This window comes from Thermobia domestica, chromosome 8, assembly GCF_964235325.1.
Source record: "Thermobia domestica chromosome 8, izTheDome1.hap1.1, whole genome shotgun sequence".
NCBI lineage: Eukaryota > Metazoa > Arthropoda > Insecta > Zygentoma > Lepismatidae > Thermobia > Thermobia domestica.
In genome coordinates this window covers 196,118,677-196,143,953 of record NC_137461.1, presented here as the reverse complement: position 1 = coordinate 196,143,953, position 25,277 = coordinate 196,118,677, and the positions used below count along the sequence as shown (strand labels likewise).

Genomic DNA, 25,277 nt, shown 5'->3' with positions numbered 1-25,277 from the left:
ATTATATTAATATAAATTAATGAATGCCTGCTTATGTTAATTATTGAACAATTACATTGTACAATACGAAGCAAAAAACCTGCAACATGAAAGTTTAAGTTCATTGTGAAACTACGCCAACAACATAGGCAACCAACCTAACGTCTTTGTGGCACTGATCACGCCAGGATAACCTTCGGCTTCGTCCCTCTGCACACTTCGTTTGGAGCAAGAAATGCATAGACCACGTGACTACAAATCACAAATTTCTCACAAGATGGAGTAATAGATTGAGGTTCTTCTCATTTCTCTTCTCATTTTACATCCTCAGTTTTAAAGAGAGAGAAAGAGAAAAAGGTCAACGTGATAAAAACTAAATAAAGAAGAATATGCGAAATATAAAGGAAAAGAAAACGTGCGCATATATTGACAAATGACACATGCACTTCAAAGGAGACCACCTCAAATTTTGTTATGAACCATATATAATAACTGTGAGAATCAGCAAACCACAAAGACATAATTACACACAGTAAGTGTTATATAACATATATTTATTTAAATAAATAAAAATGCTCTCCGAAAGCTGAAAATGTCTTTAAAATCTCAACCATAACTGAAACAAGAGATTACTTCTCTATTGTTTTTCTTCGTAGCATCCATCTACATGGAGAAATGAGAAAGAGAGAACATCTTAAGAGATTCGCACGTATACAATATCGGAAACTGCTAAATGGAAAAAATTACAGTCTTTGGATGGGATTCGAACCCAGAACCATAGTATTAGAAATCCCACACTCTACCGATGTAGCTAGTCTGACAGTAATACCCTGTTCCTCCATCATTACCTATGAAAGATGGAATGGAGTCTGCAGAAAACTACGTCTAACATGTCCACGACAGACCGCCTATAACTTATGTCTAATTGGTACTTAAAAAAGCTAGTTCTACACGTGCATAGAAAAGTAAAATCAAATGAGTAGTTAGTACACATCACTTTGTCTGTCTCACTCTATCTCTGACTATAGAAATCGAGGAAGAAGAAAAAAGTATAGAGGTGAGAACATAGGAAGAACAAGCAAAAATATAAGTTGCAGAAACTGAAAATCAAGGGGAGAGAGAGAGAGAGACATAGAGACAGAGAGAAAAATAGAGGAACGGAGCAAATGATTTAATATACATCGGAAAAGAAGGTTCACAACTGTGCTATACATTTAATGTATTGAATACTCTGCAGGCCCGTATCCACGGGGGGGCTAGGGGGCCGGGACCCCCCTAAACTTTGGCTGGCCCCAATAAAGGTTTCACGATAGGCTTGCAAATGAACTATAATATGGTGATGAAGTATAATATGATTGGGTCGGGCTCCCCCTAACTTCGGCCCCCCCCCTATATTTTTGGGCTGGCTACGGGCCTGATACTCTATTTCTTCTAAATTGCTTGCTAGATGATAAATATTAATTTGTAAAAACGTAGCAAATGCCCGCGTTGTCTTGTTTTCTTACTGTTTCAGTAATAGTGGAAAACGTGGTTTATGCAACATAATAAATTACTAATTTTCCCACAACAATCATGTAGATGTTGTTGATGATTTTGAGTTTAACGTCCGTTCTGCAGCGAGACTATATGAGACGTGGACCTACTTATTAACGTGGAATCCGAACCATATGAGCTGCTGCCGGGAATCGAAGCAACCATGTACTGTTGGTAAGAAATTTCTAAGCAAAAGAAAAAACTGATCAGCAAAATACATAAAACGATAGTCCTGCAAACTATTACTTAAAGAGAATTTATTGTAAAATCAATACATCCATGTGGCGGTATATAGTCGTAAAGTGATTAGAAAACTTAATATTAAACTGTCGATCACATTGTTTTACTTATTTGAATTCAATGTCGTATAGATTAGGTTTTAGCTCTTCAGCGTTCTCACTTCGATTCTTAACTTGTTGGAAATATGCATTAATCGAAATTATAAAAGTATACGAAATTTAACTAGCTAAAAGAAGAGAATAACATAAAAATTCGGATTAGAGTATTACAATAAACATGTGTATTTTGTTTAGGGTTTGCAAGTCATAGCTTATAAGAATTATAGAAAAAACGTTCGTTGTGAAAGCACAAGAAAGAAAGCAGAGAATAGACACAAACCTCAGGTGGGTTTGAACACGAGAAGGCGGAGGTAGTAGACTACTCTACTAAACCGCTCGGCTATATCTTAATTCTCTAGTACGTTTTGAAAAATATTGTCTAGAGTATTTGCACTTTACTTGTTTCTGTTTTGTTGTTTGTCATATAATGTATACGAGTGGCGAATAATGGAATAGAACTGTTTTAGACGAGTATGAACAAATTTCCCAGACAAGTTGTAATCTTATATGTATCTAAATTGCACAAATAAATCAGATTAAATCTGTAAAGTGCTTCGCGGGTTTTGATGGAAGTTAACTGTTGCATAGTTACGAGCTTTTGTTTATGCCCACCACTCGATGGAAGTTATGTTCTTGAAAGATAGTAACTGCTACTATATTCTAGTGTATTGGATTTAAAAAAAAATGGAAAATATTTTGTTACTAACAGTGAGTGAGTATTTTTGCGTGCAACAACAGTTGATTACAGGCACATCTACTTCTTCTGTACAGGCACATCTACATGTTGATTACAGGCACATCTACATGTTTTTCATAATACGACGTCATGTATAGCAATATTGTGCATTATCGTATATTCAAAGACGTTTTTAGCACTTTTACTTTTGTGTAAGAATGGCGCAATATGATCATTCTGTACGTGAGAGTGTTATCGCTCTTATTGAACATGCGGGATTGAGTGTTCCTGAAGCAGGCGCTCGATTAGGCGTGCATCGTGCAGCAGCGTTCAGATGGTGGAAAAAAATATGAGGAAACTGGAAGTCTAACTCGAAAATCTGGAAGTGGTCGGCCACGAGTGTCCTCACCGACACAAGACCAACGATTAGTTGATCAATGCTGTCGACAGCCTTTCATGTGTGCCCGACAACTGCAGCAGTCTACCGCCTTTCCGGGTGATGTAACTACAGTCCGACGGCGACTTCGGGCCGCAGGCTTAAGGTCCTTCCGGGCTGCTGTTAAGGAGAGATTGACAGAAGATCACAAAGTCGATAGACTGGCGTTTGCAGAGCTAAATATTACTTGTCACTGGGGCACTGTTGTCTTTACAGATGAGAAAATATTTTCCACTGGAAACTTTGGGAAAACACGTGTGTATCGCCCATCTGGAAGACTGTTTGATCCACAATATATGGCCCGTTCAGCGCGAATGGGTCATGTGACGATTCACTGTTGGGGATGGATATGCGAGACTGCAGGTTGAGGTGGTATCCATCGAATTATAGACCGACTTAATGGTAAAAAAAAAATGTTGATCTTCTCGACTTTATGCTCTCTGAAATAAAAGCACATGTTGGCGACGACGTACTCTAATCCGGATTTTTATGTTATTTTCTTCTTTTAGCTAGTTAAATTTCGTATACTTTTATAATTTCGATTAATGCATATTTCCAACAAGTTAAGAATCGAAGTGAGAACGCTGAAATCTAGAGCTAAAACCGAATCTATACGACATTGAATTCAAATAAGTAAAACAATGTGATCGACAGTTTAATATTAAGTTTTCTAATCACTTTACGACTATATACCGCCACATGGATGTATTGATTTTACAATAAATTCTCTTTAAGTAATAGTTTGCAGGACTATCGTTTTATGTATTTTGCTGATCAGTTTTTTCTTTTGCTTAGAACTTTCTTACCAACAGTACATGGTTGCTTCGATTCCCGGCAGCAGCTCATATGGTTCGGATTCCACGTTAATAAGTAGGTCCACGTCTCATATAGTCTCGCTGCAGAACGGACGTTAAACTCAAAATCATCAACGACATCTACATGATTGTTGTGGGAAAATTAGTAATTTATTATGTTGCATAAACCACGTTTTCCACTATTACTGAAACAGTAAGAAAACAAGACAACGCGGGCATTTGCTACGTTTTTACAAATTAATATTTATCATCTAGCAAGCAATTTAGAAGAAATAGAGTATCAGGCCCGTAGCCAGCCCAAAAATATAGGGGGGGGCGAAGTTAGGGGGAGCCCGACCCAATCATATTATACTTCATCACCATATTATAGTTCATTTGCAAGCCTATCGTGAAACCTTTATTGGGGCCGGCCAAAGTTTAGGGGGGGCCCGGCCTCCCTAGCCCCCCGTGGAGACGGGCGTGCAGAGTATTCAATACATTAAATGTATTGCACAGTTGTGAACCTTCTTTTCCGATGTATATTAAATCATTTGCTCCGTTCCTCTATTTTTCTCTCTGTCTCTATGTCTCTCTCTCTCTCCCCTTGATATTCAGTTTCCTGCAACTTATATTTTTGCTTGTTCTTCCTATGTTCTCACCTCTATACTTTTTTCTTCCTCGATTTCTATAGTCAGAGATAGAGTGAGACAAAGTGATGTGTACTAACTACTCATTTGATTTTACTTTTCTATACACGTGTAGAACTAGCCTTTTTAATACCAATTAGACATAAGTTATAGGCGGTCTATCGTGGACATGTTAGACGTAGTTTTCTGCAGACTCCATTCCATCTTTCATAGGTAATGATGGAGGAACAGGGTATTACTGTCAGACTAGCTACATCGGTAGAGTATGGGATTTCTAATACTATGGTTCTAGGTTCGAATCCCATCCAAAGACTGTAATTTTTTCCATTTAGCAGTTTCCGATATTGTATACGTGCGAATCTCTTAAGATGTTCTCTCTTTCTCATTTCTCCATGTAGATGGATGCTACGAAGAAAAACAATAGAGAAGTAATCTCTTGTTTCAGTTATGGTTGAGATTTTAAAGACATTTTCAGCTTTCGGAGAGCATTTTTATTTGTTTAAATAAATATGTGTTATATAACACTTACTGTGTGTAATTATGTCTTTGTGGTTTGCTGATTCTCACAGTTATTATATATGGTTCATAACAAAATTTGAGGTGGTCTCCTTTGAAGTGCATGTGTCATTTGTCAATATATGCGCACGTTTTCTTTTCCTTTATATTTCGCATATTCTTCTTTATTTAGTTTTTATCACGTTGACCTTTTTCTCTTTCTCTCTCTTTAAAACTGAGGATGTAAAATGAGAAGAGAAATGAGAAGAACCTCAATCTATTACTCCATCTTGTGAGAAATTTGTGATTTGTAGTCACGTGGTCTATGCATTTCTTGCTCCAAACGAAGTGTGCAGGGGGACGAAGCCGAAGGTTATCCTGGCGTGATCAGTGCCACAAAGACGTTAGGTTGGTTGCCTATGTTGTTGGCGTAGTTTCACAATGAACTTAAACTTTCATGTTGCAGGTTTTTTGCTTCGTATTGTACACTTCGTAAAATCAAAAATTATAAATTTGTATTTACTGTACATACAGTGAGCGCAGAAAGTGTTCGTACACCTATGCTATTGAAACGAGAATGTTTGCGAAAAAGAAACAGAAAATTTAAGAAGTGTAATAACACACACAATATGAATAATGAAAACTAAGCTTTATGAATATATCAATAAAGAACCACAAAGACAAGTTTAATGGTCAGAAAGTAAATAAATTCCGTAGAAAGTGTATAGAGTGGACGCAAAAAGAGATCGTACACCTGACGTACGAATACGAAACAAAGATACCACAACTGGGGTTCACTAGTATTCACCTGAGTATACACCTCTGTATAGCATGACGAGTAACAGAATGAGTTTAGTTGTGAATAGAAGTGAAAAACCTGCACGGTGGGCTGTCAAAGTGGGAAGCAACCGAACAGAAACAAATGAGGAGACAAGAAAAGTAATTATTAAATTGCATAAGAAGGGTAAGTCTTTGAGAAAGATAGCAAACCTTGCAGACAGGCCTCGTTCAACAGTACAAACAATAATTGCGATGTATAATGTTTCTATCACTGTGCGAAAAAAAAAAAAAAAAAAACGAAGACCAAGAGTGTTGAGTGAACAAGATAAACGTTACATTATTAGGGAAAGAAAAAAGGTTCCAAAAAATAGTGCTGTGCAATTGGCAACGGATCTGGAAACACGCGGTGTTAAAGTATCAGCCAGTACAGTGCGGAATATTTGCAAGGTATCATGGTCGGATAGCCAGGAAAATGTTCTGGGTGAACAAGACGAATCGTATAAAGAGACTAAAGTTTGAAAAAGAGTATAAAGATAAGGGATCAGGCTTCTTTCTGGAATAGGGTCATATTTTCGGACGAAAGTAAATTTAACTTTATCGAGTCCAATGGGAGGCGTATTGTATGGCGCAAGGTGAATACAGAGATAAATCCTCAAAATCTCGTCCCTAAAGTAAGACACGGAGGAGAGTCCGTGCTCGTCTGGGGTTGTATGAGTGCTTCAGGAGTGGGTCGTCTCCACCTTATCGATGGAGTGATGATCCACAAAGTGTATATTAACATATTAAAGGAAAATCTCCATACTAGTGCGCAGAAGATGGTTCTTGAAAACAATTTATTGTTCAGCAAGACAACGACTCCAAACATACAGCGGAAAATACTCGATTGTGGCTACTCTATAATACCTTGAAACAGCTTCGCACACCTCCCCAATCCCCAGATATGAACCCCATAGAATATCTATGGTCTGTTCTGGAGACAACAATCAGAAGGCACAGCTTCTCTACTCAGGGCCGGCGCCAGCAATTTTGCCGCCTTGGGCGGTGCTTTCACATGCCGCCCCTTTAATCCGCAAACCTTATTTTGACAGATAACGTTCAAGTGTCATTTAAAAACATGTATAAAATGGAAAAGTAAACAAAAAAAAACTACCTTTCTGGAATGTTCACGTAATATTTAAACGACTCTATACTGACACAATATTCAGTATGCTCGATTTCGCTGTATATCTGTAATATAGAGCAGTGCATACAGAAAATAAAATTTTAAAAATATATTTTAATCATGACTAAGAATTTTAATTTTTAGGCTTATTTTATATCAAAAGGCGTTTTCAACAGAGTATGGAGCAAGAAGATAATACAGTAAATCAGATATTATGGTAAATGTAAGTGATTAGCTTAAGCCTTATAATGTACTAAAACACAATAGACATACATAAATTTAACATACCTTAATTGAAAGAAACTTTTCTTGCTTTGATATGAGCAAATTCCTTTATCACATCACGTAGTCCAATGTTTTAGCCAATTTGTGTTCTATTGATATCGTCGCTAGACCACTCAAGCGTGTTTCAGACATAGAAGAGTGTAGATAGTTTCTAATAAACTTAAATTTCCAAAAACTTCTTTCTCCACTTGCCACTGTTACAGGCAAGATTAACAAAATTCTACGTGCAATACTAACATTGGGAGCAAAGTCATGTTCCTATTATTATTATTATTATTATTTTTTTTTTGAACTTTCACAGGCTTAATTATAGTGGATAACACTTTCAGTTTGTCTTTCAAATCACTGGGGTTAGTATCTTTCAATTCTTCGTGTGTTAAAATGATGGTAAGTTTAGTACACTTTTCAGACAAAAAAATCAGGTGGTAGGCTATATCTTTACGATTACTTATATCGCAAAGAAAATTGAAATACTCGCTGTGATGTTTAAGTTGCTCAAATCTTTCTCTTAAAAGCTAACACAATCACTTCTAGAACTTTGTAATAAAAATCGATCTTGTATCTTGTTTGTGGATGTTTTCAGTAGCTTCATCCTCTGCCTCGTACTGAAACTGTCTCTTCTTTCGACTTCGAGCTTGCACTGTATTACGTATCAGTGGATCACCCGTATCTAATGCTGATGCCAAGTCCATCGTATCAACTAAGTAAGATTTAAACTTTGCATAATTTCTGCTCCTCTCAAAGTACCCAGATATATTTTCAAGAAATCCTACTGCATCCAACACATGAGAATCAATGCTTTAAAGTCATATCAGACAACGAGTGAGTAAAGGAAAGAAAAGTAACTCAGCTGGTTTGCTATACACAGAGCATCGTGGACGACCATTCTATCGGTTCTATTGTCATTACTTATTTGAAGTAAGGCATCATAAACTTCCTATATTTGATAACTGAGTCAGAGCATCAATTCGGCTCTCCCACCTTGTGGTGGATTATGATTTTAAAGTGAGACTACTAATATGTTCCTTTAGTATGGCCCTAACGTTGAACTGACGCAGAAAAAAAGTCATAAACTTTTTTTTAGCTATACAAAAAATGAGACATTTCTCAAGAAATAATACGCTGTACGATTTACTATATTCGGAATGAACAATTTGTAAATTGGTCAAAAACTCGCTATTAGAACCTAAATGTCTCTAGATGCTACCAGGGGCGGATCCAGGGGGGGCGATCGGGCGATCGCCCCCCCAGAAGAGGAAACTTTTTTATTTTATATATAAATAAAATATATAGTTTATTTTTTGACGCTCTTAAAAGTAGCTCTAAGTAGCAGTATTACAACCCACCGCCCCCCAGAAGTCCGTCCTGGATCCGCCCCTGGATGCTACAGGCTAGAACGGCCTGTCTCAAGTAGGAGTGTACCTTTTGCATACTTGGAGCGGAGCGTTAGAACATTATTGAATAGAAAAAAATATAAAAAGACACCGTGATAATCTTATGCACTCTAGCTCAAAATCCTATCTACACTGCTGCAAGGGAAATATTGAACGAGATACCTGTGGCTAGTAGTTTGATAATTGAAAACGAGGAGGAATGCTCTGAATTTCCTGAGAGAGTATTTTCTTGAATGTGAGTAAAGTAAGTTCAATTACATTCTCAGGTTAACACAATCTTATTTTTCCATGTGAGCCTATTACGAAGCATTATATTTTGATAGTATTCTTTTCTTTTTCAAATTTTGCCGCCCATTAGACTTGCCGCTCTGGGCGGTGGCACGGCTCGACCCTCTCTCGCGCCGGCCCTGTCTCTACTAAAGAAGGCCTAAGAAAAGCTATTCAAGAAGAATGGGACATAATCAGTCCCGAAGCTACAGAACTACGAACTACTACAGGTGAAATCAATGCCACGAAGACTACAATCATTAACGCACAGGGTAATCCCACAAAATATCAAATAACGTAATATACTTTATAAGCACTAATTCAAGCATAAGTGTACGGTGACATTTTGCGTTTACAAAAAAGGAATTCTCTCTTTTCTTCTGAACAAAACAGTGATTGTGTTTGTTTGGCCTTTCTCTTGTATATAGAAATAAAATGTATGAATGTGTAGTCTTAATTCTGGTTATATATATATTTTCCACCTCCCGTTCTCATGCTAGCTGTTTTCAATATAAAGTATGCACGGTGTACGAACACTTTCTGCGCTCACTGTAGGTATGTTGACAATAAGCGAATGTTATTAGAATATTTGTTCAGATTTCTTTTCCTCCACTGCCTTTCGTCTGGCTAAAAAGTAGTTTGCAGTGCTTTGGAGCAGCTGCAGGTGGGAACGCGATAATGTTTGAGACATACCGGCGACTTTTTTGTGTGTGAAAATAAGACCTTCTTTATAAAACAGTAAATAACTGCAGTAGCAATTGTCTACGTAAGTGATAAAGACATATCCAACTACAAGAAACTAATACAGTATAAATATTCATTATTGTGCTTCTCTTTTAACAGCTACTAGCTAGGGATGGCCAATTCCAGAATTTTTACTTTCCGGAATCCGGAAAGTAAAATCGGAAAAATTCCGGATTTCGGAAAAATTCCGATTTTTTTCTAAATTCCGGATTTTTTCCGAATGTCGGAATTTTTCCGAAATCCGGAATTTTTCCGAATTCCGGATTTTTTCTGAATTCCGGAATTTTTCCGAAATCCGGAATTTTTCCGAATTCCGGATTTTTTCCGAATTCCGGAATTTTTCTGGATTCCGGAATTTTTCTGGATTCCGGATTTTTTCCGAATTCCGGAATTTTTCCGAATTCCGGAAAGTAAATTTTCCGATTCCGGAAAACAAAATTTCCGGAATCCGGATTCCGGAAAATTTTGGCCATCCCTAATATATATATATATATATATATATATATATATATATATATATATATATATATAAAAGAAGATCAGAGAATGATATTTAACTTAACATTGTGTGTTGTATGTAATATACACACAAAAATGTATATACTTTTAATATAATTTAGGGAGTTAAGTGTAGTTAACAATTATATGTTCACTTATTACGATTTCATTACCCGCGAATACTTGTTATCTATTAACAGAATACAAATATCATTGTATTACTAAATTGAATCTTCAGTTATGCTGGGTACTTTATTTGTGGATGAAGTATTCATTGTCTGTAAAGAAGTACCATACATAAAGGAAATAAATGAACTTATACTAAACGTAGTCTACGAATTGATGTATTCCCCAAGCAGCAATCAAATCTCACTCAAAAGCCTTTATGTGCAACATTTTTTTTTAAACAAAAATGAGCAGAACTGAATCGCAGATAGATAATAACATAAAAGTATTTAAAATTGTTCTAGTTTGTTTCTTCTATCTTGTTACATTCATAACAGCAGCATAGGTAAATAAATTTTAGATGGAAGTTTCTCTGCTTCGTAGTTCTACTTTCTGTTGAAAGAACAAAACAGTTTTGTTTTACATTGTTAAAGTGTGATAAACTTTCATAATATGAGGATCAAATACCGAAATCGAAAAACCACTATTTTCTGTTTCAATAAAAGTATAAGGACACTCCCGATTTTAATAGAAAGATGAGGAAGGATATGAACATGTATTTGGGAAACAGAATATACATGGTGCTTCAAAACAACACCGACAACGTTTGGGAGGTGATTCCTCACACCAAGACAAGACGAAAGGTATAGACCTACCTGGGTGCATAAATGCTTCCTTTTGAAGTTATAGGCTGCCGAAAACATGAAAAAATGAACCTTAAAGGTCCATAGCTCCAAAACTGTAGGACCTACTGTAGTCAGGTCAAGACTTCACTTAGGAACTAATATGTGGCCTATCCAAAAAATACGTGTTTCAGAATCCTAAGGTACTCACGCAACAATTTTTATAGAGGGAGTTTGGCTACGGGAATATAATTTGAAATACTCACCAACTACCTCCATAAAATTTGTTCCGGAAGTACCGCAGGATTCTGAAACACGGATATTAGGATAGAGCACATATTAGATCCTAAATAAAATTTTGACTGTCTACGGTAGGTCCCATAATACTGGAGCTATGAACTTTTAAAGTTCATTTTTTCATGTTTTCGGCAGCCTATAACTCCGAAGGGAAGCATTTGTGTACCCAGGTTGGTCTATACTTTTTGTGTCATCTTGGTATCAGGAATCATGTGCCAAACGTTGTCGGTGTTGTTTTGTAACACCTGTGATATATATGCAAATGCACAGTGCAGCCCACTTATAACGAACTCGGAAATAATGAATTATTGGCTATTACGAACATAAATGAAATCTCCGTCATTTAAAACATGGACGAAATGACCTTATATTACGAACAATATTTTTTTTAAAGACCACTTATAGATAGTTTTCAGAACGGGATCATGTTCTCTTTTTCTCTACTCGTGGATAACTCAAGTACCGCGAAACTAATTTTTAAAGCTGTTATCGCTGGAAGCCAGGCATGACTCACTCCTCCCCCTCCCACTAGGATGTCACCAGTAACTGCCCCTGCAATTCGTATTTTACATTGTATGTACGAAGCAGATTCCGATGATGAGGGAAAAGTGGAAATGTGAAACAACCCGTGAGTTCCAAAGAAGCGATCCAAAGTTTGGAAAACTTGCAACGCTATCTTTTCGAACACAGCAACACGGTGCCGGACAATGCATTTCGGGTATTTGAGAAAGTGGTATCGGCAGTGCTACGAACAGCAGCAGCAGACACGGTCCAGAAGAAAATTACAGCCTTCTTCAAGCGTGCTTGAACAGGTAGGAAGGACTGCAATATATACGATAGGCTAGATAACAACTCAAATAATAAAATTATCTTCACATATAATGCTATACTGCTGTATATTCTTTTTTAAACGTGTCTACTTGTTGTGTAATCCTTTGTTTTTTTCCATAATTTGGAAAAATATATGAATTTGTTTATACGATAACAAAGTTCAGATATAAAGAATTTGATTGTGTTGGTCCCTTGAAATTCGTTATAAGTGGGCTACACTATATATATATATATATATATATATATATGAGAGAGAGAGAGAGATTGCTTTCTTTTACTAATATTGGAACGAAATACCTTCTAAGGGCACTCTTGTTTCAATGGGGGCGTAAGGGTGGAGATTTAACTACGTTCATTTTAGCAACTATTTTTCGTTATGTCTTACTCTGATACTTGTTGAGGGACGGCCGCGCTGACTGATAAAGTAGTCCTATAGTTATTTATAGCATATTTTGGAAGTCTAAGGAGGGAGAAAACTTGCATCACTTTAGGTATGTTGGTACGTACAATAACATAACTTAGAAGGTATTATTAACTACATATTTCATTTACATTTGAGAAGTTGACATAAACTTTACTATGCTCAATTCCAATTCTCAACTCAATTCCAGGACCAGTTGCTACAGTATTCATACAGAAGTATGGCTGTCGAGTAACCATAATATTAGCAGGAATTTTATCATCGATGGGACACATTGCTAGTGCATTTGCGGGAAATTTGCAAGCTCTCTATCTTACGTATGGAGTTATATCAGGTAAGACTACATATATAATTAAAATGATTCTTTATAAACTGCGAAACTTCAAGTTATAAATATTAGGTTTTACAATTATAGAAATTATCTGTAGAAATTATATCTATAAATATTAGGTTAGATACAGAAAGTTCAAAGCATAAATTAGGCTCTAAAAATTTAAGAAAAACTTTATAGTCACATATAACATTATCTTCCACATTTATATACGTTAGTATCTCATTATTGAATAAAGAATAGTTCTTAACACAAAACATTTGCTAAGCAGCTGGTGTAAATACCGTACAACATTACTGAATAAGAAAACTATAAAATTAGAAATATTATTTAAGAAATTACAATTAGTGTACTTGAATAATTGACACCTATTTTCTCACAAGTCAAAAGAAAGTAGTTTTAAGAACAGCTGCGATAAATGTTATAGGATACATGATGAATAACTCTAATATAAATGTCGTATCTTATATCACCAACTAGTTGTATTTAAATCAATAAGTTTCAGTATGCGTTGACACTTTTGTTGGTATAAAATTTATTAAACTGGAAACATATGTGAAAGTTCCCACTTTCCTGATGAGCCTTTCTGAGAGAAAAGTAAACAGCTTCACTTCTCAAAACTGGAACGAACTCGGCTTCTTGGAACAAGTACGATGCAAGTTTATAAGCTTATCACTAATTTCAATTTGTTGTTCCTCCTATGAGTAAAAATTGTAATAAATTTCTAGATAAATGCAATTAACTTTTCAGTTAGTTGTAGAATCTAAATACAATAATTTCTGAGGATTGGTAAGTTGACAGGAAATTTATATTTTACAATTGACATCTAGGAGTTTATTCCAATTTTCATTCATAGGAAGGACAAAATCAATGATAAGCCTATAAACTGTGCATCGTACTTTTTCTAAGACGCCGAGTTTGTTAGAACTGGCCGAAAAGTGAATTACAGTTATCAAGAATTCATTTCAAGTTTTACTAACAGGAAGGACAAGAAATTAAAATCAGTGATAATCTTATTTATTGAATATCGTACGTTTTCTCAGAAGCAGTGTTCATTACAGTTTTGGGAGTGAGGTTGTTTACTTTTCTTCCAGAAAGGCTCTATAGGAAAGCAGGAATATTCGCATACGTTTCTAGTTCAGCAATTTTTAGAAGTCGTCGATAAAGGTGCCAGCGCACATCGAAACGTGCATGTTGGTATTATTCTTCTGCGATACTTCGCAGAATTCACAATTTGCTTATTGATATAGTCCAAATCTCCAGATTACATTTTGAACCCCACAAGTCATGTTTTCTTTTCCCTTGCGTTCGGTAAAATGAATAACTTCAGCACTTTAGGTTGAAATTCTGTAGATTTGTATGCCTCCTTTCTTTTTCTTCAAATTAATAATTATACACTGAACAGTTTATGAGGAACATGAAGTGCCCGCTACGGTAACTTCCTATTTTGAAACAGGGGCGGATCCAGGACGGACTTCTGTGGGGGGGGGGTTGTAATACTGCTACTTAGAGCTACTTTTAAGAGCTCCAAACTCTGGGATGGGTTTTATTTACATATAAAATACCTCTTCTGGGGGAGGGCAATTGCCCCGATCGCCCCCCCCTTCCCTGGATCCGCCACTGTTTTGAAATAATAATATTTCTATATCCATTAACATTGTAATAGAAGAATGTTTTTCTGAAGTGCACCAACTCGAATGCTGAGGAAATTCCGGCGCAGTAACAGTATAAGATTTTATTGTTTGCTCTAATTTATGATGTAGACCTATTGCTTGTCTAAGTTTTCGTTATCCAAGTTTAATTTAGAGTCCTTGATCTTGAAGAGAAAAGAAACTTCCACAACATTCGAGTCAGTACACTTCAAAAGACATCTATCTACAATACTATTATTTTAGAATAGGAAAGTGGCGGACGCTTCATGTTCTTCATATTGTTCACTATTCAGTTATTAATTCGAAAAAGAGGAAAGAAGACATACACATAGAATTTCAACCTAATATACTGAAGTTATCTATCTTTGGCGAACACAAGAGAAGAAATATGAATTATGCGGTTCAAAAAGTGAACTACATGAATAAGCAAATAGTGAGCTTTGCGAAGTATCATAGAAAAATAATTCAAGACGCACTACACAGGTAAACAATATTTGCTCTCTTTTACGTAAATTAGTGAGTTAAAATGCATACTTTGATGTATAATTGAAATCCAGTTATCTCATCTGTGTATATTTATTTAAGAATAAAGTAATTTTTGTTAATATATCAATAAGTATTGCTGTATAATGAGAAAGGAACGAGATTTGACTTGTAAAATGGTTTCGAAAGAAATGCTAGTTATATATATATATATATATATATATATATATATATATATATATATATATATATATATATATATATATATATATATATATATCTAAAACGACTAAACTCAGATGTGTAGTCACTTAGTTACTTGAAATTATGTGGCTCTAAAATTTTATAATTCTTTGATATTTTGTTTCTTTAAAGAAAGAAAATGAATAAGAAAGAAAAAGATACCACTTTAAACAGTAGGTGTTGAAAAGCGAGGTTAAACTCCAGTCAACTAACCATCCAAACCAAAATGAATTCCATTAATGAAAAATCTTAAGATTTAACATAAATTATCAAGGTTGTTGCTTTGCTCTTAAAAATTTATTTATAATGTATTCTATTTTAATTTATTACTTTTAAAGATAAGTAATAGTTAACCAAAATATTAATCTAAATTAGAAAGTGAATTAATTAAGAATATGTATCTTAAAGCAGAGTCAAGAGCAAACCTTTCATTTTGCCTTGATATTAATTAGGATTGTCCTCACGTAGTGTTTCCGCCGCTCATGAATATCAATAAACTTGTAATAAAGAAACACAAGTACTTTATTTATTAAAGGGAAAGTTGTTTACTACAAATGCAGATCGTTAACCAAGAAAATATATTTTTGAAATAGGATTTAATCTATCACCGTAATAAAACTCCAATATTTAGTGAGGGCCTTATTAAGAGAATAGTTATTAGCTTATTTATTATTTTTTAAGATATAAAACGATATAAACAAGAACAGCTTATTGCAAAATAATATATTTTTATACTTTAAGTAAGATGAAATTAAATTTTTAACTTTTCGTCATAATGCCCTGTGAGCTTAAAGATGGATAATAAGTATAAATGAAAGATAAGAAATTAAAAGAAGACTAATCTTTCCAACATGAAATTGTCCTCCATCTTCTCATATGCCTTCGCATTCCCTGGAGTCGAACGTACGACCATTCGTATCAGAGATGAACATTCTACCATCGTGTCATTGTGTTTCCTATATTCTACAGTATTTGCAGTTTTTTTCTCAATGCTACACAATAAGACAGTATTTTAATGATGATTTTAATTTTAATGATTTTAATGATCTGAATTTTAATGATGAAAACTAACAGGTATTCATATATATTGTATTAAACAGTTCCTTTGCTTTACAAATTGCTTACTGTATGTACATGTTTACAAAATTATTGGAATTTCGTTTCTTAATGTACAAGAACATTTTGTATTCAATGTATCTAATATAACTTCTGTTTCATTTTTCAGCACTTGGCTGTTGCCTCAACTACTCCGCATGGGTCGTGACTTTGGGTTCCTATTTTCAACGTTTGCAATATGTTGCTACTGCTATTGCCATGTCAGGCGTTGGTGTTGGTATATTTTTCTTTGTACCATTTCTGACGTACGTCATTGACACCTTTGGATGGAGAGGATCGTTCTTCATAAATGCGGCCATGACACTACAATTTTGTGTATATGGATCACTGATATTCCCTCTTAAACCAAGAAAAATGCGACAAGATTCTATTACAGAGCTAGAACAGAGTTTTGCACCTGACGAACCTCTTGTAACTCCTCGGCAAACAATTGGAAGATCTGTATCTACTGTCAATCTGTGTGGTACAAGCGGTTATATTTCACATTCGATGAATAGTTTAGTAGAAAGAAGTGCGTACAAATTTGGTAGCAGTGTTGGAACAATCGTACATGCAACAGAAGTTCCCGAGGTGGCAGAGATTGGCGGTGTCTCTTCTGGTGAAGATGGAAAAATTCCAGTTCTTCCTGAAGAAGGTAAACCACTTAAAATTGTGAGGAAGTTAATCCGAGATAATCTTCGTGATATAGAGATCTTTTGTGGATGCTTCAGAAATAGAACGAGTCTCCAAAAGGTCTTCAAAAGTGACATGGTAAAGAAGCACCTATGGTCATCAAACGGCAACATCACAGCTGAGTTGAAGAAACCAATGCCAATCGTGGAAGAAGAATGTCCAGAAAGACCACAAACAGTCTTTGATTTAGCAAAAGACATCCGTTTCTGGCCATTAATGTACTCGTCAGGTGCCTGGATGATGAGCTGTCTCACAATCTATATTGTACTCAAAGATTTTGCCATTTCAAAAGGCATGGGAGACACATCATCATACGTTCTTTCTGGAATGGGTTTTGGAGATATGGTGGGACGATTATGTTCGGGGTTTATTTCATCGAATCAAAGAGTAAGCCCATTGTTGTTTTACTCGACGTGTCAGATTGCGTGCAGCTTGCTCATTTTAGCACTATATGGAGCGAACACACCTGCTCTTTTTATTGTTGTTGGAATTTTCTTCAGTTTAGTGTGTGGATTCCAGAATGTACTTTTTGCAGTGGCGCCAGTGGAAGTGTTTGGAGCACGAAGTCTTACATTAGTTCTTGGCTACGTCCTCTTTTTTGCTGGCCTTGGAACTTTATTTGGTGCTCCTTCGGCAGGTAAGTTACAATCGCCTTTATTCCCATCTTAGTGATATAACTAGACGGTAATGAAAGTCAGATTGAATGTTGGATATTAGTATTTTTGTGGGGGAAGTGCAATTTTTAGAAATACTGCTAGTTGTGAAAGAAGTAAGTAGTACGTTTTTATATCTGAGTAATAATCAAATACTTCAGAAAAATAAAGAAAATAAGCTTTTGTCCCTTAACTCATACTTATGAGCAATAAGTATTTAGCAATTGACGTTGCACACACAGGGTGCCCACTCTTTCGGAATTTCAAAATTCCCTGACTTTTCCAGGTTTTTCAGACCAAAATTGTAAAAGTTTCAATCAAACTTTAAATAAAACTATACTAAAAATTGAGCAGTTGCCAGCATTACACAATAAAATTTTGCAAAGTTGTAAAGAAAAAAATCTTACTGATTCTGAGACTTTACTACATACTACATAACCATAATAAACAGATGATGTATGACGATCGTAACGTATTAGAGATGACAATGGAACTAGTGAGCTCATTAACAATAAAAATTTGCATTTCTTGTACTTACCAAAAAGCAACCAATTACAGATGTATCTTCTACCTCAGTTCGAATATTGTAGTTATCAACAATATCTCCCTTTCAACAAAATCATTATTGCAGCACTAAACACAACTTGCGCGTATCACCATTGTGATTCACTTAACACTGTATCACTTAATTCAGCACACAAACACACACACACATACACACATACACGAATTTTTAGTAAAGTACTTGAACATTAGGTGTAAACTTTAATCAGACTGATTAGAGACTCACGTATGTTAGTGATATTTTAAATCATAACGGAGTACAGAGTTCCTTTGACTTTCATTGGAAAAACAGAAAATTTTAATATTAATCAAAATTGTAATTCTCAAAATTTTCATTTATATATATTTAGTCGATAGTCATACATAGGATGTTCTGTATTATATGCCGGGGACTTTACAGGAAAAATTCTCCTCATACAAATGTTCTGCTCTTTATTTAACTACATAGACACAACGTACAACCGTAATAAAAGGTGACCAGAAGAGACTATTATCAACCTTTTTACAACTATATTCGTTGATATTTTCTTCTTCTTTTCTTTCTTTTCTTTACATGATTTAAGTAATAAATAACTTTATCTTTAGTTGACGATGTTTAGCTGATTTTGCGCGTAATATTCTCTTCTCGATTTCCCATTCCAGATATGTATATGTAATTTGTATTAGGCTTGATTCTTACTTGAGTAATACATTTTGTCATACTTAATTAGTTTTTTTTTTCTGCACATGTGATCTCATATACCTGTTGACGTATTTTTATCCATAAAATAGCTTTTCTCTTTATGGTTTAAGAGATTGCTCAATATTTATTGGAGAAGTTGAAACAAGTTTGAGATTATATATATGAAAATTATATTCCAATTTCGAAGAAGTAATAAGAAATTGAAGAATTCTTGTCCATGCTCTAGATTTTAGTTTACTGTTAATAAAATTTGACTTTAATGATTTTTTTGTTCCCTAAGTTTACATTCATTTCCCTTCCCTGGACCAAGTGAAATGATGGTCAAATTCATTTTTCTGTACACGTGAACCAGTCTGATCACACATGCATACACACACACACACACACACACACACACATACGCATATATATAGCATGTTTCAGAACAACACCGAAAACGTTTGGGAGGCGATTCCTGAAACCAAGATAAGACGAACCTGGGTGTCTCTGGCGGGGGGACGTGTCCCCCCAATATTTTGAAGTGACATAATCTAAAATTCCACTGAGATACTAGCAGTTAGATCATTTCCTTTGATGTCCCCCCCCCCAAATTTTACATGCCAGAGACGCCAATGACGAAAAGTATAGACCAACCTGGGTGCATAAATGCCTCTTTTCTGAGTTATAGGCTGCCGAAAACATGAAAAAATAAACTTTAAAGGTCCATAGCTCCAATACTATGGGACCTACCGTAGTCGGTCTAGACTTTATTTAGGAACTACCTGTAGTATGTGCTCTATTCCAAAAATGCATGTTTCAGGTACTCACACAGCAAATTTTATAGAGGCAGTTTGGCTGTGGGCATATAATTTGAAGTACTCACCAACTACCTCTATATGAATTGTTGCGGAAGTACCGCAGGATTCTGAATACTAGTTCCTAAATAAAGTCTTGACCGACTACGATATGTCCCATTAGTATTGGAGCTATGGACCTTTAAAGTTTATTTTTCCATGTTTTTGGCAGCCTACAACTACGAAAGGAAGCATTTGAGCACCCAGGGTGGTCTGTACTTTTCTTTGTCTTATGTTGGTTATCAGTGTTGTTTTCAAACACCCTATATATATACGAAAAGCATTTTATCGTGTGAAAATATGCCATATTTTGAATATAAAAAGCAAGTAAAAAGTAACTTCGAGCGTATGAAAATCTTTATTTTTAGAAAAAAACAGTAAATACTCATCCTAAATCGAAACACAAATAGACATAAAAAACTTAAACTAATGTTTTAATATATATCATGACAGCTTTGAAATATTAGTATAACGTATTTTAGAAAGCAAAATTTGTAATAGTATCATGCTTCCAATCGCATACTGTCAGATGGCTATATTCATATGCAAGTAATATTAACTTAGGAAGGACAATAACTTACATAATGAGATACACAACAATAATAAGTGAAAATAACTTAGATAGTACTAGGAGAGCCCATCGTGGATAAACAGTTAATGTATTGCCTTTGATGTGGAAGATCGAGATCTAACTTTTGGTGCTGGTATATGTAGTTTGGATTCCACACGTTAAACCATGTTCGCGACCCATATAGCATCGAATATAAAAAAGACATATTTAATTCCAAACATATAAACAATGAATATTAAAATGTACTACTCGTAAATATTCTCTTTTGGTATTTTCTTATAGAGTAAAAAGAAAGTAATTCTGTAGAGAATGAATATCTTTGATCACTACTGACTTATATTAATTTTAGATCTACAGGGTATTTCCGTAACCTAGCGACAAACTCAAAACGATGATAGACGATGACAAAAGAAGTAGTTTTTGAGAATAGGAACAACTGTTCGGAAGTGCGTCGTTTCGGAGTTAGAAGCCACCAAAAATTTGTCGCAATGGAACAAAAATGGCCATCAATCAAGAACAAAATGTCGGATTAAGGTCCAGTCAAAGGTAATATGCATTATTTGTACATGAGATTTCAGTATTGTAGGAATGGATTGGAAGCAGGGGCTGAACAAGGGTAGGTTTTAAAGAAAAGTAGGATACTTAGTACAATTTAAACAAAAATGCGACGAGGAATCGTCAATTGTACGCAATAAAGTTACTTCAGGTAGAAAAATATCCAATACTTGAATCAAATTAGGAGAATAGATGGGTCTGCGAAACCATGAGCTACGAATTGGATGGGAACTGGCCGTGGAAAACATTGATAAGGATGGTGGTCAATCATGAAAGAACGAATCTGCGTCAGACCAGTAAATGTTTCACTGCTAAGAGAGTGGAACAGTATTAATGGTTTGAATATTTCGTGGAACTGACGACCTTATCTAGATCTATCGAAGTTAAAAAGAACAAAGAATGTCCCATATCATTTTGAAGCTAATTACTATGCCGAAGTAACAAAATTTAAAACACAGTGTGCGAATGATAACCGATATTTATATTTATTACATGTGGTGTTCTATATGTTACTCAAGAACTAGCCGTAGAATTGATGACAAGGAGAGGATGTGCATTTTTATAGCATATAGAAATGAAGAACCTCAGTGAGGCTTCAAAATGAAAGATTTCAGCTTACTTTTCAAACATAACTAGCGAAAATATGGGATTTTAGCAGGAGTCCTTTTTCTAGCCTTTTGTTGTTTCAGGCTCTAGGATAAGGAGTTAAATGACACATCCGCTAGTTATTTCATAGGAATGAACCAAAAACATTCTTTTGCTACTTCTTGTTTTTCACTGAAAGGGCAAAAAAATGTAGTTTTATAATTGTTTTTACAAGGAAAAAACAAACTTGATCCGGGCATCATTTGGTTACAATATCAATTAGGAAATTAGCACTTCTGTGAAATTAAGTTATTACGTTTTTGTTATCAAAAAAATACAGGTTCACTTCGTGAGCTGCGTTATTCCAATTCCTCGTTTCTTGACGCCATTAGGGATTCAGCACTTAATAAGAAGTTCCATGTAGACTCATTCCAAATCAGATGCATCTTAGGCAATCTGCAGAATGATTAAGTTAGTACTTAAGATAGATCATTTTTGTTCTTTTGTGAAATGTATGTATTGATGTCCTGCAGCTGCATGCTACTATTCTCGTTCAAAACCTCAGGTTGCTTCTTTCATGACTGCCCACCATCCCCATCAATGTTTTCCATGGTCATTGTTGCCATCCAATTCGTAGCTCATACTTTCGCAGACTCATGTTTTCTCCTAATTTGGTTCAGATATTGGACATTTTTCTACCCGAAACAATTTAATTTCGAACAATTGAGAATTTCTCGTCGCACTTTTTGGTTCAGATGTACGAAATATCCTACTTTTCTTTTGCGACTACCCTTGCTCCAATCCATTCCTACAATAACGAAATCTTAGGTATGAATTGATGCATATTGTTTTTCACCGGACCTTATCCGACATTTTATTCTCGATGGATGACCATTTTTTGTCCCGTTGCGACAAATTTTCGGTGGCTTCTATTTCCGAAACAACGCACTTCCGGACATTTGTTCCTATTCTCAAATTACTCCTTCGTCATCATCTATCATCATTCTGAGTTGTCCCCAGGTCACGAAAACATTCTGTATATGGAACTTTTATTGAGCAATTTTTCACAATTCTAAGTTTTCTTGATTGTACTGTACTCTTAATCACATATTTCTCTTGCAGGTTTTCTTGTTGATGCGACTCAATCGTATCTAGCAGCATTCCTGTTCGCTGCAGTTGTGCAGCTCTCAGCATCTGTTTCCACATTTATTTGTTTCGTGCTCAATCGTCGCATTGTTCAAACACAGCAAATAGAGAACACGACAACATACCATCCTTCAGGAAAACTAACTCCTGTTCCAGAAATTGTGTAATGAGCTTAAAATAATTTTAAAAGAGATAATATACAATATGAACTTAAAACACATGATCTCTATACTTTTATGGAGAGACATTCATAAATATTTAATTATTTAAATTTTTCAGAATTTTTAGTTAATAGGAACGACAAAGCTTAAAACATTCAACATAGCATTGTTATAAACATTATTAACATAAACATAACAAATACGAGATGTAAAATTATATTTATATTTATTTATATGTATATGTAACTTGGAAAACAGAAAATTGTTAATTTTGAACAAATTTAAGGTTCCATCGTATTTTGAGAATATAAAGTTGTAAGAAGCTAGGAATATTATCTGTTTTATATTGACACTTTTTCTTTAGTGAACAACGAAACGTTCGAACATTTTAAATTTTTTTGAAAACTGTATTAGATTCTAATTTAAGTTTGTTTGTTTTTATTTTAATACTGTTAATTAGTGTCCTGTTCCTCAATTCTTATAAATTCAAAAAAAAAAAAAAGTATGAAAAATTAGAAGAAAAGAGGAAAATAATCAGTCATACTTAAATGATGTGGCAACGTTTACTACATATGAATTTACTGCAAGAATTATATTTGCTGCAAGCATCAATTTCTTCCATGTAAATTGCTGCAAGCAATAAAGAACTATTCGCTGTTCTTGCCTACATTTTACGTCTCTCTCTTTCTCTCTGAAAGTATGACAATTCTCAGGGATTTGATATACTCATTTGAAATAGGTACCAACTTCCAGAAATATTTTGCAGTTACATTGTTTAAGAACTGTTAAGAACTTTCTTTGTAGATGTTGTTTCTATGTAACCATAATAATACTCTTGAAGAATTTTACGTTATCATTTATTTATAATTATAATTTATAATTCAGGTCTCTATTTCAGAAACTACGAGTAAGGTTTGAAGTATATGTGGTGAAAATATCACAGGTATAAGAAACTATGAGCTTGAAAGAGAGAAGCATTAGTGGGAATAAATGTAAAATTCCCCATAGCACAATCCTATTAGCGTATTACGCTGATAGTAGAGTATTATTAAGTGATGCCAGCTTTCTGCTTTACCACATATTCATCACTTCATCGTACAAATGCCATTTATAAAGGCACTCTCACTGCATGTGAGTTTTCTGTGATACTATATATTTCCTTTAGTTTTATAGTGTGAATATAATCTGTACATACTTAAGAGTGAGAATTGGGTGATTCTTGCTTAGGTAGAGTGATCATAGCAAATTGTTGTTAGCTGAATGGAAAAGTTTTGTGTTTAATTGTATTGAGCATAATTTAAGCTCGGAATAATTTGTTCGTTACATTTTATTTCTAGAATTTGTTCCAAGTTTAAATTACATACTGATCTCTAAGTTTGTTCTTATTATAAAGAAGACAATTTTCTGGATCTGTGGATTGAATTCCAGCATATGTTAGAGGTGATGGTAAATGAATCGTCAGGAAAATTTCTTAACTTTAAAATCTAGCAATAAAATTAACTACAGATAATTTGTTTCGCTATACACTACAACAATGTTTTTTGGACTCTTTAAAAAATATTTGAAGCAATACCAAGTTGCAGTTGGTTTACCACCACTAGAAATAAATAGTGATAAATTTTGCATCTAGTATTGCATAATGTTTAATTTTTATACAAAATAAGTGTAACTATGTAGTTTGTAAGGTCTAAAAACTTTCAATATATTGACGTAAGTTTATTCTGGACTGCCTGGAACCAATAAAATCGTTATATTATTTGATTTTATGTATTGCTGTAATTTCTGCTTACATTTCATAAATCCAAAATTTATTCATTTACCATTGTTCCAAATATTTTCTCTCCTATTTATATATCAATTATCATATTCAAGAAAGCACTGAAAATAAAATAGTACGCCATATATTTTACATGTAATTTCGAAAGAGTACTGGCATATTTTGCTAATGTACGATGTATTTTGACGTAAACATATTTTTACGGAATATGAAAGAAGGAGGCTATTTTGTATATTGAAAGATGTGAAAGTTATATTTTGTAAGAAGGAAATGCTCAAATATATTTAAAAACAATTAGAACTAATCCATACTTTTCTTTTAAAATTTCTGGTATATTTTAGGTCATTTGTAAAAACCGTCTTTCAAAGTATGTTTTAAAGTGGTTTGAAAGTACGAAAGTTAGTTTTGTAAAGAACATTATTTGCTTGTAAATCAGAATGCTTATCTACTTAATTCTTTTTAGTACTTTTATTCATTGTATTGATGAGCGCTTCTTATGATGTAAATTTTGTAATATATATTAATAAAATGTATTTTGTATATTTACATGTTACCTTATTTTTCTCCCAGTGCCCCTTTGTGGCCTAATTGCCAAGACATGTACTCTTTCTGAACTTAGTCCCAGATTCGTTTTTTGGGAAGGGAGAAGATACAAATCCGAGTAATAGTTCACATTCTAATTTGTATAGCACTCGTAGATCATGTTTCGCATAGCCTTGGTTTAGAAAACAGACATTAATTTTAATCAACTAATTTATCCTTTTCTTTCTACAAACCTAAGAAGACATGCTTCTACGTAGAAGTGTTAACTTTTTATTAAAAATGTATGAAAATTTATTTTCTTTTTGAATATATTTAATTAAACAACGAGCAATGAAAGAAACATGT

General features: G+C 34.4%; 1 protein-coding gene across 3 annotated transcripts in view; it reads left to right on the top strand.

The window, feature by feature from the left end:
* LOC145693408 (monocarboxylate transporter 12-like) overlaps positions 1–24,607 on the top strand; it is an 80,429-nt gene extending 55,822 nt beyond the window's left edge. For all 3 annotated transcript variants that reach the window (XM_081769376.1, XM_081769377.1, XM_081769378.1), the window contains 3 exons: positions 12,556–12,699; positions 16,300–17,499; positions 22,428–24,607. In XM_081769376.1, the coding sequence (XP_081625502.1) occupies positions 12,556–12,699; positions 16,300–17,499; positions 22,428–22,618 (1,535 nt within the window). In that variant the 3' untranslated portion in view covers positions 22,619–24,607. The remainder of the gene's footprint in view (positions 1–12,555; positions 12,700–16,299; positions 17,500–22,427) is intronic.
* The last annotated feature ends 670 nt before the right edge of the window (positions 24,608–25,277 follow it).